Genomic DNA, 13,661 nt, shown 5'->3' with positions numbered 1-13,661 from the left:
AAAAAAGTTGTGTGTGCCCATGAATACAAAAAGAACAGAAACAAATGTGAACAAAATGTATACACACCGTTGAGTCTCTGAGTAGTGGCACTGTGTGGGACAGTATTTTGTTCTACACACTTTTGTGTATTTGTTAAGTATTCTAAAAGACGACATGTTGGTATTGTGGTAGGTAAAAGAACCCCTTAAAAAGAAGTGTCCTCATGCTCAAGTTGTCTCCTGGATAAGAACACATAATGTAAAATGAAGTGCAAATGTGTCATCTCGTCTCCGAGCTCTGAGGCTGCCAGGAAAGACCACAAATTCCTTGAAGAGCTCTTCTCGGGCAATTCCTTTGGACTTCTGCCCCAGGGAATCTAAAAGTCATGGTATATGGACATTCTAGAAGTTGCCCAGAATGTGTGGGCATAATCTGGAGCATTTACAAAACCATTCACAAAGTGCATGGTTTTAAAAAAAACAATCCTCAGTGAGAAACTGAGACACTACCAAGTGTGTCACTTCAAATTTAGATCGCACTGGAGTCTACCAGGTCTTCATTCAGATAAGTACTTTTTAAAAAAGAAATCTGCAGTGAATTGGGGAATGAATAGTGCACATTAAAAAGAGTGCGTGCACACGTGCTAATACCAATTTTCTTTTACTGTGCGTATTTGCAAGCTTCCAAAGAATGTAGTATTTAGGGACATGAAAATGGCACAATAACAACTCACCATTTAAAAAAAAAAAATCTTCCACCAAATGCTCCAAAATACAAGCAAAAAGCAGTGGTAACCAGAGACCTATGTAAACTCTTAAAAAAGATGAAAAAGGGAAGGTTTTTTTCTATACAAAGTAAATACCACACGAAATTACCTTAATGGGGAAAATGAGTCCAATTATAGCAATGCTAGAAGATGACATGGATAAAAACAATCAACCGGCATGAGATCTCTCTCTTTTGCTTCTATTACATACTAACTTAGATTGCATTTATTTGTAAATATCTTAGCTCTCTTCCTATTTTTTAAACCTCTCGAAGGCAAAAATCAAGTCTTCGAATCCCTAGAAAGTTTAGTGCATTGCAGGCAATTAATCAATGGTTCAGATGATCAAAAACTGTAATGTCAGTAAAAGGATATAATGATGAATAACATGTTATACCATTCACAAAGAACTGCCTGGAAATCCAGAAAAAAATATGGTACATATCAGGATCACACTGGTATAAGAAAATGCTTGCCTAGAGATAAATCAATAATAGCTAGAAACCCCTTTTTTTTTTTTTAATGTTTTTTATTTACTTTTGAGAGAGAGAGAGAGCGAGCAAGGGAGGGTCAGAGAGATGGAGACACAGAATCCGAAGCAGGCTCTAGGCTCTGAACTATCAGGGTTTGAACCCATGAACTGTGAGATCAAGACCTGAGCCGAAGTCAGACGCTTGACTGAGCTGCCCGGGCACCCCAAAAATCCCCTCCTTTTTTAGACATTAGATGTTGGAAGAAAAGGGGTTGTTATATACAGTGCCAGTGTACCTTCTTGAAAAACCTCCTATTCTGCAAAACTGTGCACTAAAAACAGGACTTGCGGGGGGGGGGGGGGGGGGGGGGGGGGGGGGGGAGGGAAGTAGCCTTAGGACACACTGCTCAATACCTATGCAACTTTGTAACTACAGTACTAACAGTAACACTGACTGTTAATACCTAATGACTAGCACATTAAATCTACTAACTAGCATCTCTACTCTCTAGCATTCTTAGCAGCCTTCAAACCCCGGGACCCCTGCTTTTTTGAGATGTAGGTCCTGGAGGGCACTGAATGCTAATAGAGTATTTTCATAAAAATTAACCAAGGACTATTAATCCATTGCTTTTCATTAAACCCTTGTTTTAATACAGTGAGGATGTCTCTGCAACTCCTTCATTTGAACTTCTAGCATTTCATGTAAGGCACAGTTTACATGAAAAGAAAGATATTTCTGCAGATTTTCCATTTTTTCCCTAAAGGTCTTCATATTTCACTAAGCCTGACTTCCATTGTGAGACAGCTTGTCTTTGTTTGTTACAAAACATTTAATGTGCTGGGAGAAATCATGCTGGAGCCACCAAACTTCTGGGTGATAGCCTCATTTCTAAATGCAGGTATGGTGATGATGTCAGATTGGAAAGTGGCAAAGGTAGGTACTGGCTTATGTGACCTCAGATGGTAGGAGGAGTCGGTGTTAACAGTTGTGACTATGGTAACTACCAGCATTTCCTGAGGCTTACATTGTGCCAGGCAGGCATGATGCTAAGTGCTTTATGTGAATTATCTCATTCATTCTGCACAAAGACTTCAAGAAATAAAGAAACAGATATTCATTAAGATTAAGTGTTACTCTCTCTCTGCCCAAGTTACAAAGCTGTTAAGTGGTGAAGCTAGAATATGAACCTTGATCTTTCTGACACTATGGTTCAGATTTTATTTTTTATTAAAATTTTTTAAATGTTTACTTATTTTAAGAGAGAGAGAGAGACACAGCATGAGCAGGGGAGGGTCAGAGAGAGAGAGAGAGATACAGAATCCGAAGCAGGCTCCAGGCTCTGAGCTGTCAGCACAGAGCCCGATGCGGGGCTGGAACCGACAAACCATGAGATCATGACCTGAGCTGAAGTCAGACGCTTAACTGACTGAGCCACCCAGGCTCCCTAGTTCAGATTTTAATAACTACAATGAAACAATATTCTTGTTCAATGAAAGGATGAAGTGAACTTAACAATACTGACAAGGTAGTCCAGTGTGCTCTGTCCCATTGGTACATGTAAACATATACGCCGACATGATGTGTGTACCTAGAAAACCACCGAGCGTTGTGGAGTGCTTATTATTTTTCCAGATTTAAGCTTTCTGGCTAGGATATAAGGAAAGTCTCTGAACAAGGCCAAAGGAGGATTCCAGAAGTGTGACACCTCCTTTTCAGTTCTTTCCAGCTGGGTCACAGGCCTGCTGTGATGACTCAGGCTATGTAAGGGCCTTGGAATGGACACACAAGACACACTTCTGAATCCCACACAAGACATCAGCCTGTGTGGGGTGGGGGTGCAGAGAATTCTGCCTGGTGAGTTCATACTCAACAAGAGCCAGGATTTTATGCCTGAATGCCAACAAAAGAATTTTGGTGAAATTTGGGTGATATTCAGCTACTATGAGTTATGCATTTACTACGTCCCTGGAATTAATGATGCCAAGTATTAGGGCTACAAAAGTGAATAATCTATCAAGACCTCGTAGGCCTGTGCAGCTAACTGTAGGCGTTTCTTGAACATAGCCTTTGCCAGGCACTCTTCCTGGTATCTCACATAGATAAACTCGTTTACTTCTCACAGTCCTGTGATATATGGTCTGCTATTTTCCCTCTTTTATTTGTGTTAACCATCTATTTATTTTGAGAGAGAGGGCAAGCACACATGCACAAGTTGGGGAGGAGCTGAGACAGAATGCCAAACAGGCTTCGCACTATCAGCACAGAGTCCAACGCCGAGCTCCATGTCCCAAACTGTGAGATCACGACCTGAGCTGAAATCAAGAGTCTGACGCTCAACTGACTAGGCCACCCACCCGCCCTTATTCTATAGCTGATGAATCTGGGATGCAGAGAGCTTAAGAAACTTGCCCCAGGTCCCATACCAGGTGAGCAATTTGGACCTAGGCTATTTGAGTTCAAAGCCTACATTCTTAACCTCTTCCCAGAATTCTCTCTGTAGCAGAGAAGGAGGGGTTAAAAACTGTAATGTGGGGCGTTAAGAAAAATGACAGACCTACCTACACCGCGGAACGTTAGCAGAGGAGACAGGGACTAATGGGGGTGGGGGTGGTGGGGAGGACGACACGCTGAGAGGGTGCTGGGCCGGCAGAGCCTTCAGAGCAGGTATCAAATGGCTACCAGGGCCAGGGGACCACGTGGCGTGGGCAAAGGCACGGAGGCGGGCGACGCCCCGGCATGCTGCGGCTTGCTGCTGTTGATACACGAAGTACGCAGCGCCGCCGTGGCAGGACGGGAAGCGCACACAAGCAGAAAGAGACCGGACAGAGGAAGGATTCGATTCTTTAAATGGTCACACCAAGGAGTTCGTTTTCTCGTAGGAAACTCTGCATAGGTTTTAAATGAGGGCGGTGGGAATGATAGGACCAAATTTCCCCTGTGGGATCCAGCCGCGGTGCGAGGGACAGAATGACATGGTGGGGGGGGGGGGAAAGACCTAGAAGGAGGGACTGACTCCACTGTTAAGAGCAGTCCCAGTGGAAGCCCAGTCACTGGCAATGGGAACGGGGAAGGAGGGATGAGCTGGGAGAGTTTCTGAGGGTAGGAGGACTTGACGGGGGGGTGGTGGGAGGTGAATTCAAGGGTAGGTGGGTGGGGGAGGTGGGGTAAGACGGTTTCTTGATTCCTTTTCTTAAAAAATTAGTTTTTTTTGAGAGAGAGAGACAGAGAGAGAGGGAGTGCGAGCAAGCCCACGCAAGAGCAGGGGAGGGGCAGCCTCTGTGCTGACAGTACAGATCCGGGGCTTGAACTATGAACTGTGAGATCATAACTTGAGCCTAAACCAAGAGTTGGACACCTAATTGACTGATCCCCCAGGCACCCCGAGGCAAGCCTGATTCTTATGCAGGCCATTGCTGCCAGATTTGAGTCAGCTCTAGATCCTTGCCTGGGAACTGGGGTTTAAAAAGGCATACCGTGGGGCGCCTGGGTGGCTTAGTTTGTTAAGCCTACAACTTTGGCTCAGGTCATGATCTCATGGTTCTTAGTTCGAGCCTCCCATCTTCAGATCCCCCCTCTCTCTCTGCTCCTCCTCCACTCACATGCTCTCTCTCAAAAAGAGATCAACATTAAAAGCCACACTGCAATTTTAGATGTATGGAACTCCATTTGGTTAATACCTAATTCTGGGCATCATTATTTTCACCTTTCCTGTAGTGTCAAAGGCCACCCCCCAAAAAAATCCAGTGATGCTATTTACCTGCTGATGATTATTGGTTTCATGATATACATAGTCCCAGAGCAACTCTGCCTATTAGCAGGGGATGCCCACAGACAGATAATCACCACCTGGTGTCCCCGCACTGTACTAATGATCATTGATCTCATTTTACCTTAGTTCTCGAGGTAGCGTTCCAAGATGGGTAAATTACTCCACTCCTGAGATTGGTCGAGAAAACCAAGAACCAAAAGCCAAAAAAAAGTTACATTCCATGCTTACAACTTCCTCCTCTCCTTTGGCCGCCAGTTGGCACCTGTCTTTCTGCTTTATTCCAGTCACTAATGGGAAGCTCTCGGGCTCTATGGAACTTGCGGATGTTCAGGAGCAAAACCCACTCAGCTAAGGGAGAGGCCACAGCTGGAGGATGACTCACGTTGAATCCAGAAAGAAAACAAATGGTCTCAAAAATCTGGTGGTAATGGGGTAATGGTTAGGGGAGGAGAAGTGGAGAAGGGCCGCTGCCTTTCCAGGAAATCCGTTAGTGAAACAATTCTGGTGGGAAAAGACTAAAAAAAAAATCCACTTACTGATACAAGAAATCAGATCATTGAATCTTTCCTTAGGAAAGAGGGGGTTTTCCAGCCCACGGAAATAGAGCTTCAGAACGCCAGCAACTGAGTTAATATCATGGTTACTCTGGTCATCAGCCAAAGGGTTTTCACCTACACAAAAAGAAAAGTAGTTACATGCACAGTGCTTTTTATCTCTGAACGAAAATATGTTTCTGTACTCACACATGTTTCTATTCTATTTATACATGTATCTTTCAATTTCACTTTATGAAAGATTATATAGTACTAAAATTGAAATAATTGGTTTAGATATCCCAACCCATGATTAATCTAAAAACAGTTGGTTAAAATAAAGCTTTTTTAAAAATCTTATGCTACCTAATCCCTTACAAGTTACCCAAATGTTAAAACAAAATATTGTGGGATTTAAAGTTAAAATCTAATCGTAGCTTGACATGAATTCAAATACTACACTCTGTTTTTTTGTCCTACTGGAAAAAGACACACTATAGATACAATATCAGAAGTATTATAGGATGCACCTAACTGTGAATTCCTACAATTAAATAAGTATTTCCCAGTGGCATAGCAGTGTTCATGGCACATGTGAAAGCTGCCTTCAGCAGTGGGGGATTCTGAAACCAGATAGAGGAATTTGAAAATGTTCCCTTACTAGTACCAAGGTATTTGTATAAAAAGTAGAAATTTTAAAAATATATTACAAATAGGAAATTATATTATTCTTTATGGTAACTGGCCTGGCTACCCCACTCCCTAAGAATTAAACAGAGATAAAATCCTTAAGAAGTTCAACGTAACATGCAGCCTCAAATCAAACTCTGCTTTTAATTCACATGTCTGTTCTGAAATTCACAAAAATTGTATATTTTAGCTTCTTTCTTTCTTTTTCTTTCTTTCTTTCTTTCTCTTTTCTTTTCTCTTTTCTTTTCCCTTCCTTCCTTCCTTCCTCTCTCTCTTTTCTTTCTTTCTTTCTTTCTTTCTTTCTTTCTTTCTTTCTTTCTTTCTTTCTTTCTTTCTTTCTTTCTCTTTCTCTCTCTCTCTCTTTCTCTCTTTCTTTTCTTTCTTTCTCCTTCCTCCCTTCCTCCCTTCCTGCTTTCTTTGCCTCTTGGGGCAGTTTATTTTCAGGGACCTGTGATTCCTTTTTCTCTGTGTTCTCTGAACACAAATTTACAAATTTTTTTTCCTACAGAGAGAAAGCCTCACCCAAAGAGATCACAAACAAATAACAAAAAACCGGGGGGATTTCCAAGGCAAAATAATAAAGCATTTTGCCTGTGGTGACTGGCACAGGAAAGTGATGCTTTAGACATTTCAACTTATGCTGAGCATGGTTCATGTAAGAGTCTGGGGTCACTGAGCTGCTGAGAGCGAAGGCCACGTATCATATCAGAGAACTTAAAACAGAAAAAACAATCTGGCTCCAAGTCTGCCTCTTCCACCAAGGTTTCAGACTTCAAGGGCTCTGTGCCAAAGGAAATGGGACTGAGAGAGAAGCCCTGTCTCCATGTCTCACTCTGCACGTTCAGCTCGACTTCCAAGCAGAGGAAGGAAGATACAGACTTATTTATCCAGAGGTCAACGTGACACAAATCATCATGACTGGGGAGCATCAATAACTAAGAGCTATCACTAAGGAGGCAGGCATTTGCACTGATTACACCACCTCCTCAAAATCTTGGAATTTTGCAGCTGAGGAAACTGACACCTAAATAAAAGATGAGTAACTTGACCAAAATCAAATGATTAGTAAATGAAAGAGTTTGATTTGATTCTGGGTCTCCCTAACACTAAAGTATATGGTTTTGCTAATTATAATGTGTGAATTAACAGTTCACTAGTATTTGATAGCCAATTATGAATAAAAGTGAGGCACCAACTAAGGTCACAGGGAAGGAATCTACGGGTGGTAATAAGAGGAAGGAAAGTGTTCCTGACAAAGGACATAGACATGCAGCTGGGATGAGTCACTTCCAATGCCTGCCATGGAGGCCCAGGGCTATCTGGCTGTTCTTCTAGAACCTTCTCACATGCCACCTATGACATACGCTGAGGACTGTCAGTGCTAGTCCTAAGCCAGGATATAAAGCTCATATGCTTTTCTATACTTGATTACAAAATTTTATGATTTTGGCTTCATTTCTCAGCTATCCCAAACAGATTCGTATGTCAACATCCAAAATGAAATGAAAGGTTTTGGAGATATAGAGAATGAGTATGCCACTTCACTCTATGGCAAATGATGGCTTTTTAACATGGTTTGTTTGTAGGTATACACATGCCATTACCTCTTTCAAATGAATTTTTAATATCATTGACTTCCACCTGGGAACCGGACACTCTGAAAATCCCCTGATGCTGAAGACCTAAAGAGAATAGAAGAGGAAGGCAATGAAAAACTCCCATCACAGCCTCCAGGTTCCCCTTTCTCCAGTAATCAAATGTTTAATGGAAAGCACATTCACTGAAATACTATAGTGATTACTTTTTTAAATAAGAATTCCAGGGTTGCTTGGCTGGCTCAGTTGATGGAGCACGTGACTCTTAATCTTGGGGTTGTAAGTTTGAGCCCCAAGTTGGGTATAGAGATCACTTAAATAAATAAATAAATTAATTAATTAAATAAATCTTAAGAAAAAAAAAAAAGAAAAGAAAAGATGGCTTACCATAGAGATTGATGAACCGAATACAGCTTTCCACAATGAGGGGGATAATCTGTCCTGAGTCCTGGGTAAAGAGATGGAAACCACTTAACCACAAAAGAGAGTCATAAATCACACACAGTAGTAAAGCTCATAGTTTAACCCTAATTAAAGAGTGGTTTTTACTCCTTTTAGATGATCATTTCCAAATACATCCCCCTCTAAAATATTCCACAAAGGCCAAAAATCAAATTATATTTAACCAAAGGTATATTTCAATTCTGGAGCAAACCAAATTAAATACATCTAAGGCAATTCTGTTCCAATCTACTCTGTTGTGTCTAGAGATGTCAATGCTAATTCATCTCTTTTCCTTATATCTAGGCTCATTCATTTTTTAAAAAGATTATTTATACAAGTAATTAATCTAATGGACCTAAAAAGAACTCTCTGTATTCTAACTTTAGCATTTTAGGACTATCTTAGATGGCCATCTTACAGCCATATTGGTCACCAAACACAACAATCTGGCCATCGCAGGATCCTCTCTGTGACATCCTCGAGAGTACACCATCTGGATGACAACAGTAACTTAAAAAAACCCCAAAACTTACATGTTTCCAGATGCAGGATATGAGGATTGCTTTATAGAGGATTATAATGTGTCATATATTTATTTGGTCTGCATCAGAACTTACTCATGGATTTTTCGTTGTTATTTTTACATGTTTTAAGGATTATGAAAAGATTGCACAAATGCACATCCCATTAAATCTTGCTTTCTTAGGAGGGGATGGTTTTTTGGCCTTCTTTCCCCACATCTTGTAATATAGTCAGTGCATTCTTCACTGTATAGTCAGTGAACAAATGTGAACTCTGGAACTTTTTAAAACCATGTATAGGATGACAGATGAGATGAAGGAGCTGCTGAGGTCACAGTTAAATAAGTATCAATGCCATGCACTCCATGGAGTTAAAGAAGGTTACAGACTATGGAGTTATTTTTCATGTACTTTTAAAGATTCTGCTCTTTCAGCAATTAGATCTTTACAGGAAACATGGAGGTTCAAAACGATTAGCAGACATCAGGTACTAATTCATGAGGAATTTTATTCTGAAATACAAGAAGAATTTGGTTGTCTTAATATATTAGAACAATTCAGAATCCACTAGCCTTTCCAATTAAGCAACAGGGGAAGAATGGGGAACACTGCAGCTGAACAATTTAAACTCTTTATTATTCCTACAATGGGTAATATACTTCTCGAGGAATAGTTTTATTTTCAGTTTTAAGACCATCTAATCAGTGTGTAAACTAGTAAATGCTTCAATTACTTCTGGAGCCTGGATTAAGTTTCTCTAATTAGTTAAACTGTTTTAGGTATATAAACTTTATTAATTTCTTAGAGAAGGTCCTCAAGGATAAAAACTCTTTTTAGTGTGACTAGTTGGCTCAAGAATAGCAATGTAATAACATCAAAACTTACTGAATATGTGAGGGGATTTTCCCTTTAGATATGTGTGCTTTAGGGAGAGTATCTCTTATATGAGCAATTCATTTAACACTGTACTCTAGAAGAGCAACAAATATTTAAATGCAAGGGATAAAAGGAGAATATTAGTTTGCACCTCTGCTGAACTTAGTATTAAAGCAAAAACAAAGAATAAAATGTTATTAAAAGAAAAATGTTTGCACAAAGACAGTCCTTGATAAAAATGTCTTCAGTATTCATATTATTTAAAAATATTTTCATCTTTACATTTATTCAGGTAATTGCTAATATTTTGCTTATCATCTGTATTTTATTCTGGTATTATGAATTTTGTGGTAAAAAAATAGTGTGTGTGTTTTAATTTCATGGATGCCAAATGTGTTGGTAGAAAATACTTTATAAGAAGTGAAACAATGGCTGTGCTCCATCTATCTTTCAAATACATCCCTTTGTACCTCAGTTTTCCTATGGGAGAAAGGAAAAGTGGTTTGCTTGTCTCACGGTGGTATTGTGGAGACCTCAACCGATCGAGCAAGTCTCAGACGCACAGAGATCTCTGTATCCACTGTTTTACTGCTATGACCAAAGGTTCTTTAATATGCCATCTGGAACATAGAGGAGCTCACATAAGTGAATTTCCCGTAATAACTGGTTTGCTCCTTCTTTAGTACCTAAATTTGGTTGCCATTAACAGTTCTTAATAAAAAAATCTCTCTAAAAATATAATAGTAGCTGTTCTATCATCTTAAGCAGTCATTCTTGTATTAGGTTATCAAATACCATGGGATCACACACTTGTTTCTTTGAGCTTTCCTACAGCCCTCCTCTGCACATCTCAGGCCTCTCACCTTACCTTTATCTTCCCTTCTCTCCATCTCATTTGCCCCTGCTTATAGGCCGGGGGCTGGGAAACTAGCTAATCAAATTTGACAATAATTTTATATTAAATTAGAGCCAATAAGGCTCTGTGGAGGCTTATGGCAGTGGGTTTGTGATTGTGATTTAGGTTGTCCAGTGGCTTTTCACTTAATGCCAAGGTTAAGGGTATTAGTGCTGCTAGAGGTTTTAAAGCTGCCAGAGGTTTTTAATCTGTGTGTGTGTGTGTGTGTGTGTGTGTGTATTTGTCCATGTGTACATGCCACATGCACACACACATTTTTTAGCCATTAGTGTACATATTTGAAAAAAGATCTGTCTTTAAAGAAACTAAGCCGTCTGTAACATATTATTAGGGAGGTTCTTAATGATGTAGCTTCCTATGTAAGTTGAATCTTCTGAAACAGTGTCATAAAATGGTAGCCATGAAAAAGAAAGCTCTTCTCTTTTTTGTATCATTTATATGAGGGTCCACAATCCAGTATTGTGCACAGTTGGTATTTAACACTGGCGTGCCTTAACAAAAGCCCTTGACTTGAATTTGGCACAACTTCCAAGTATGTAATATAAAAAGTGTCTATCCAGTTTTACTAGAGAAGACAAATCTTCCAAAATCAGTGTTTGATTTCTTTAATTCCTTTTGCTAGTAAATAGATAGGAATCTATAAAGAGGAAAGCCTATTTTTAAACCCGTCTAATTTCCAACTGCAAACATTTTTCTTTTAAAGTCTTTAAAAATTCCAATTAAAGCCAAGCGTGATTATGGTTTGAAAATGATACGAAGAGCGAAAGAGGCTGGGCCCTCGCCTCCCTCTGCACTATACCTGATGTCTCGCGTGTGAGTTCCTTCGTCCTCGGCTAGAAGCATTATCAGAAATACAGGATGAAAAAGAAGACAGATTAAACACAGCAGAGATACAAGATACAGACCACAGGGCTTTACAATTTATCCAATATAATGAATTCCTCAAGTCACGGGAAATCAAGACTCTCGTGCTCCAGAGCTACCCTAACAATGTACTTTAAAGATACATGTTGTGCCATCTAATTTGCACAAGTAAAAATAAAATATTTTACGGTGTATGTTAACTAAGTTGAATTTGAATAAATAAATTAAAAAAAACACATAAAACCAACATATCAGGTAGCTCTTTTCCTTTTTGCACAAATTATGTTTTTGTTTTTTTTTAATAAAGAAACAGGGCTTTCTTTTGCCAGCATAATAATACCCACATTTATTTCCTCTTCTGAAGGCACTCAGACCAAATATTCTTTCCTCTCTGACTTCAGGAAATATTATATTGATTTTCTGGGAAAGCAAAGAGCCCCAGGACAGACTTGGACATAATGACCTGCCTCCTTTTATGAGAGGCTGAGACCATTATAGCAAGAAGCGTGGAGATCAGCCACCCAGATGGCTGGTGCCAGTACCTTGACGAATGTTTCCAAATCCCCATTAAACAACTTAGCATTATACTGTGAGCGGGGTCTGGACTTCCTGTGTTTCTGGGGCTTAGGGGGAACGTTTGGAGGCCTAAGGGAAGGGAATATAATTACTGAGCATGGCAGAAATCTAACAATAAATGAAACACTCATAGGTCACATCACAATTGCAAAACAAGAATTCTTATGTTCCCTCCCCATCCCTACCCAAGGGGAAAACACTTCTTCCCATTTCCCATTTACTTACTTTTACTTATGTGATCAAAGACCATAAAACTATTCGTTCAGCGTACTCTTTTCTTGTATGTTGTATTTGACATTTGTTTGCTAGTTTGTTTAAAAATGGAATTGTGAGCTATCTGGCCAAGTGTTACAAATTCGACTGGCTTACGAGTCCCACAGACGACACAACAAGTCATAAAAGTTAGGGCTCCTGATAATCCCAATATGAGAAATTAAATATAATACTTTTGGTTACAACTAAAATATCACATCTGTTTAATATTCCTCAGATATTCATGGGGTTTTAGTTTATGTAAAAGTAACTATTAATGGAGTCACATGTGAAATAATGAGTATGGTTTCAATGCTTTTTTGGGGCAGTAGATAACATGCTCATATGAATTATTATTTCTTTACAACCAACTGTCTCATCACTTACGTATTTGTAGAGCATTAGGATGCACCCCTTATTCTGTTCTGGACTCTCTCCATCTCCAGTCTGTTTGCCCTGGTGGCTAAGCCAGGCTCTCTATAGGCATGTGCAGTGTTCCGCATGTTATATTTAGACCCTGTCTCATCTTGCTCTGTAATGCAGAGAGGGAACTTCCTCTGTTCCTCTTAAGAGCAAAGAGAGCAGAAGTGCCTGACTCAGCTTCTACAACTGTGCTGAATGGAGTACAGGGAAGAATAGCCCCAAGAATTCTCTTCAGACATTCTATTTTAACTCCTTCTTAATTGGAAGGCTTATATGAGGGTATACATCACACTTAAAAAAAAATTAGGTGAAGTCTTTCATTATGCTGCAAACTGTCTAGGAAGAATTATCTTTTTGGCTCATTAAAGTTCAGAGAGTTTAGAAACAAAAGTTCAGCTCAGAAACAAAAATCCCAAGAATACGAGGAAGCCTGACTAGATTTGTAAGACATTACCAAGCTACCGAGAGAGGTAGGGGAGCAAACCTGACAGCCTTCCACAGTCAAATTCTAAGACTCAACCAGCAGTTAGGCTCAGAGGACTGGTGGAGTGTACAGCAAACAGCACCTGAAGCCCCACGTGCTTGAGAGGTTACAAGGAGTCTTTGCAAGTGTCTAGAAACAAATACAGACACTTCTACCAGGCACCATGTCACATCCTGCCACAGCTGACATTTTGGAAATCTCTTTTGCACACTGAATTCTGTGCCATTTGCAGAAGAAAGGATCTGGTAGGCATAAACACCAAAACTACCACCCATCAAGGAGCTTAACCTTATGTGGTTGGTTCATCTACTCTTTTCATTATTTTACAAGTGTTTAAAAATGTAGACTTTATTTTTATTCAGGTGTGGCAGGGCTAACAGATCAGAGGTAACAGTCAGTGAAAAGATAGTGTGTTACCCACAGTTCCCAAGAGGAGGGGGCCATGCTACTCCATGGGAGAGGTGGTGGTCCATGAGGTAGCACTGTGGTCAGTCAG

General features: G+C 40.0%; 1 protein-coding gene across 1 annotated transcript in view; it reads right to left on the bottom strand.

Moving 5' to 3' along the window:
- SRGAP1 (SLIT-ROBO Rho GTPase activating protein 1) overlaps nucleotides 1-13,661 on the bottom strand; it is a 286,653-nt gene that overhangs the window by 33,782 nt on the left and 239,210 nt on the right. The window contains exons 12-15 of the mRNA XM_039234288.1: nucleotides 11,973-12,075; nucleotides 8,197-8,257; nucleotides 7,819-7,896; nucleotides 5,528-5,662 (exon numbers count right to left, since the gene is read on the bottom strand). Of these exons, the coding sequence (XP_039090219.1) occupies nucleotides 5,528-5,662; nucleotides 7,819-7,896; nucleotides 8,197-8,257; nucleotides 11,973-12,075 (377 nt within the window). The remainder of the gene's footprint in view (nucleotides 1-5,527; nucleotides 5,663-7,818; nucleotides 7,897-8,196; nucleotides 8,258-11,972; nucleotides 12,076-13,661) is intronic.

Source organism: Hyaena hyaena, unplaced genomic scaffold, assembly GCF_003009895.1.
Source record: "Hyaena hyaena isolate Hyena2069 unplaced genomic scaffold, ASM300989v1 scaffold_87, whole genome shotgun sequence".
NCBI classification, from domain to species: Eukaryota; Metazoa; Chordata; class Mammalia; order Carnivora; family Hyaenidae; genus Hyaena; species Hyaena hyaena.
The sequence above is the reverse complement of the archived record's forward strand: the minus strand, read 5'-3'. Positions and strand labels throughout refer to the sequence as shown.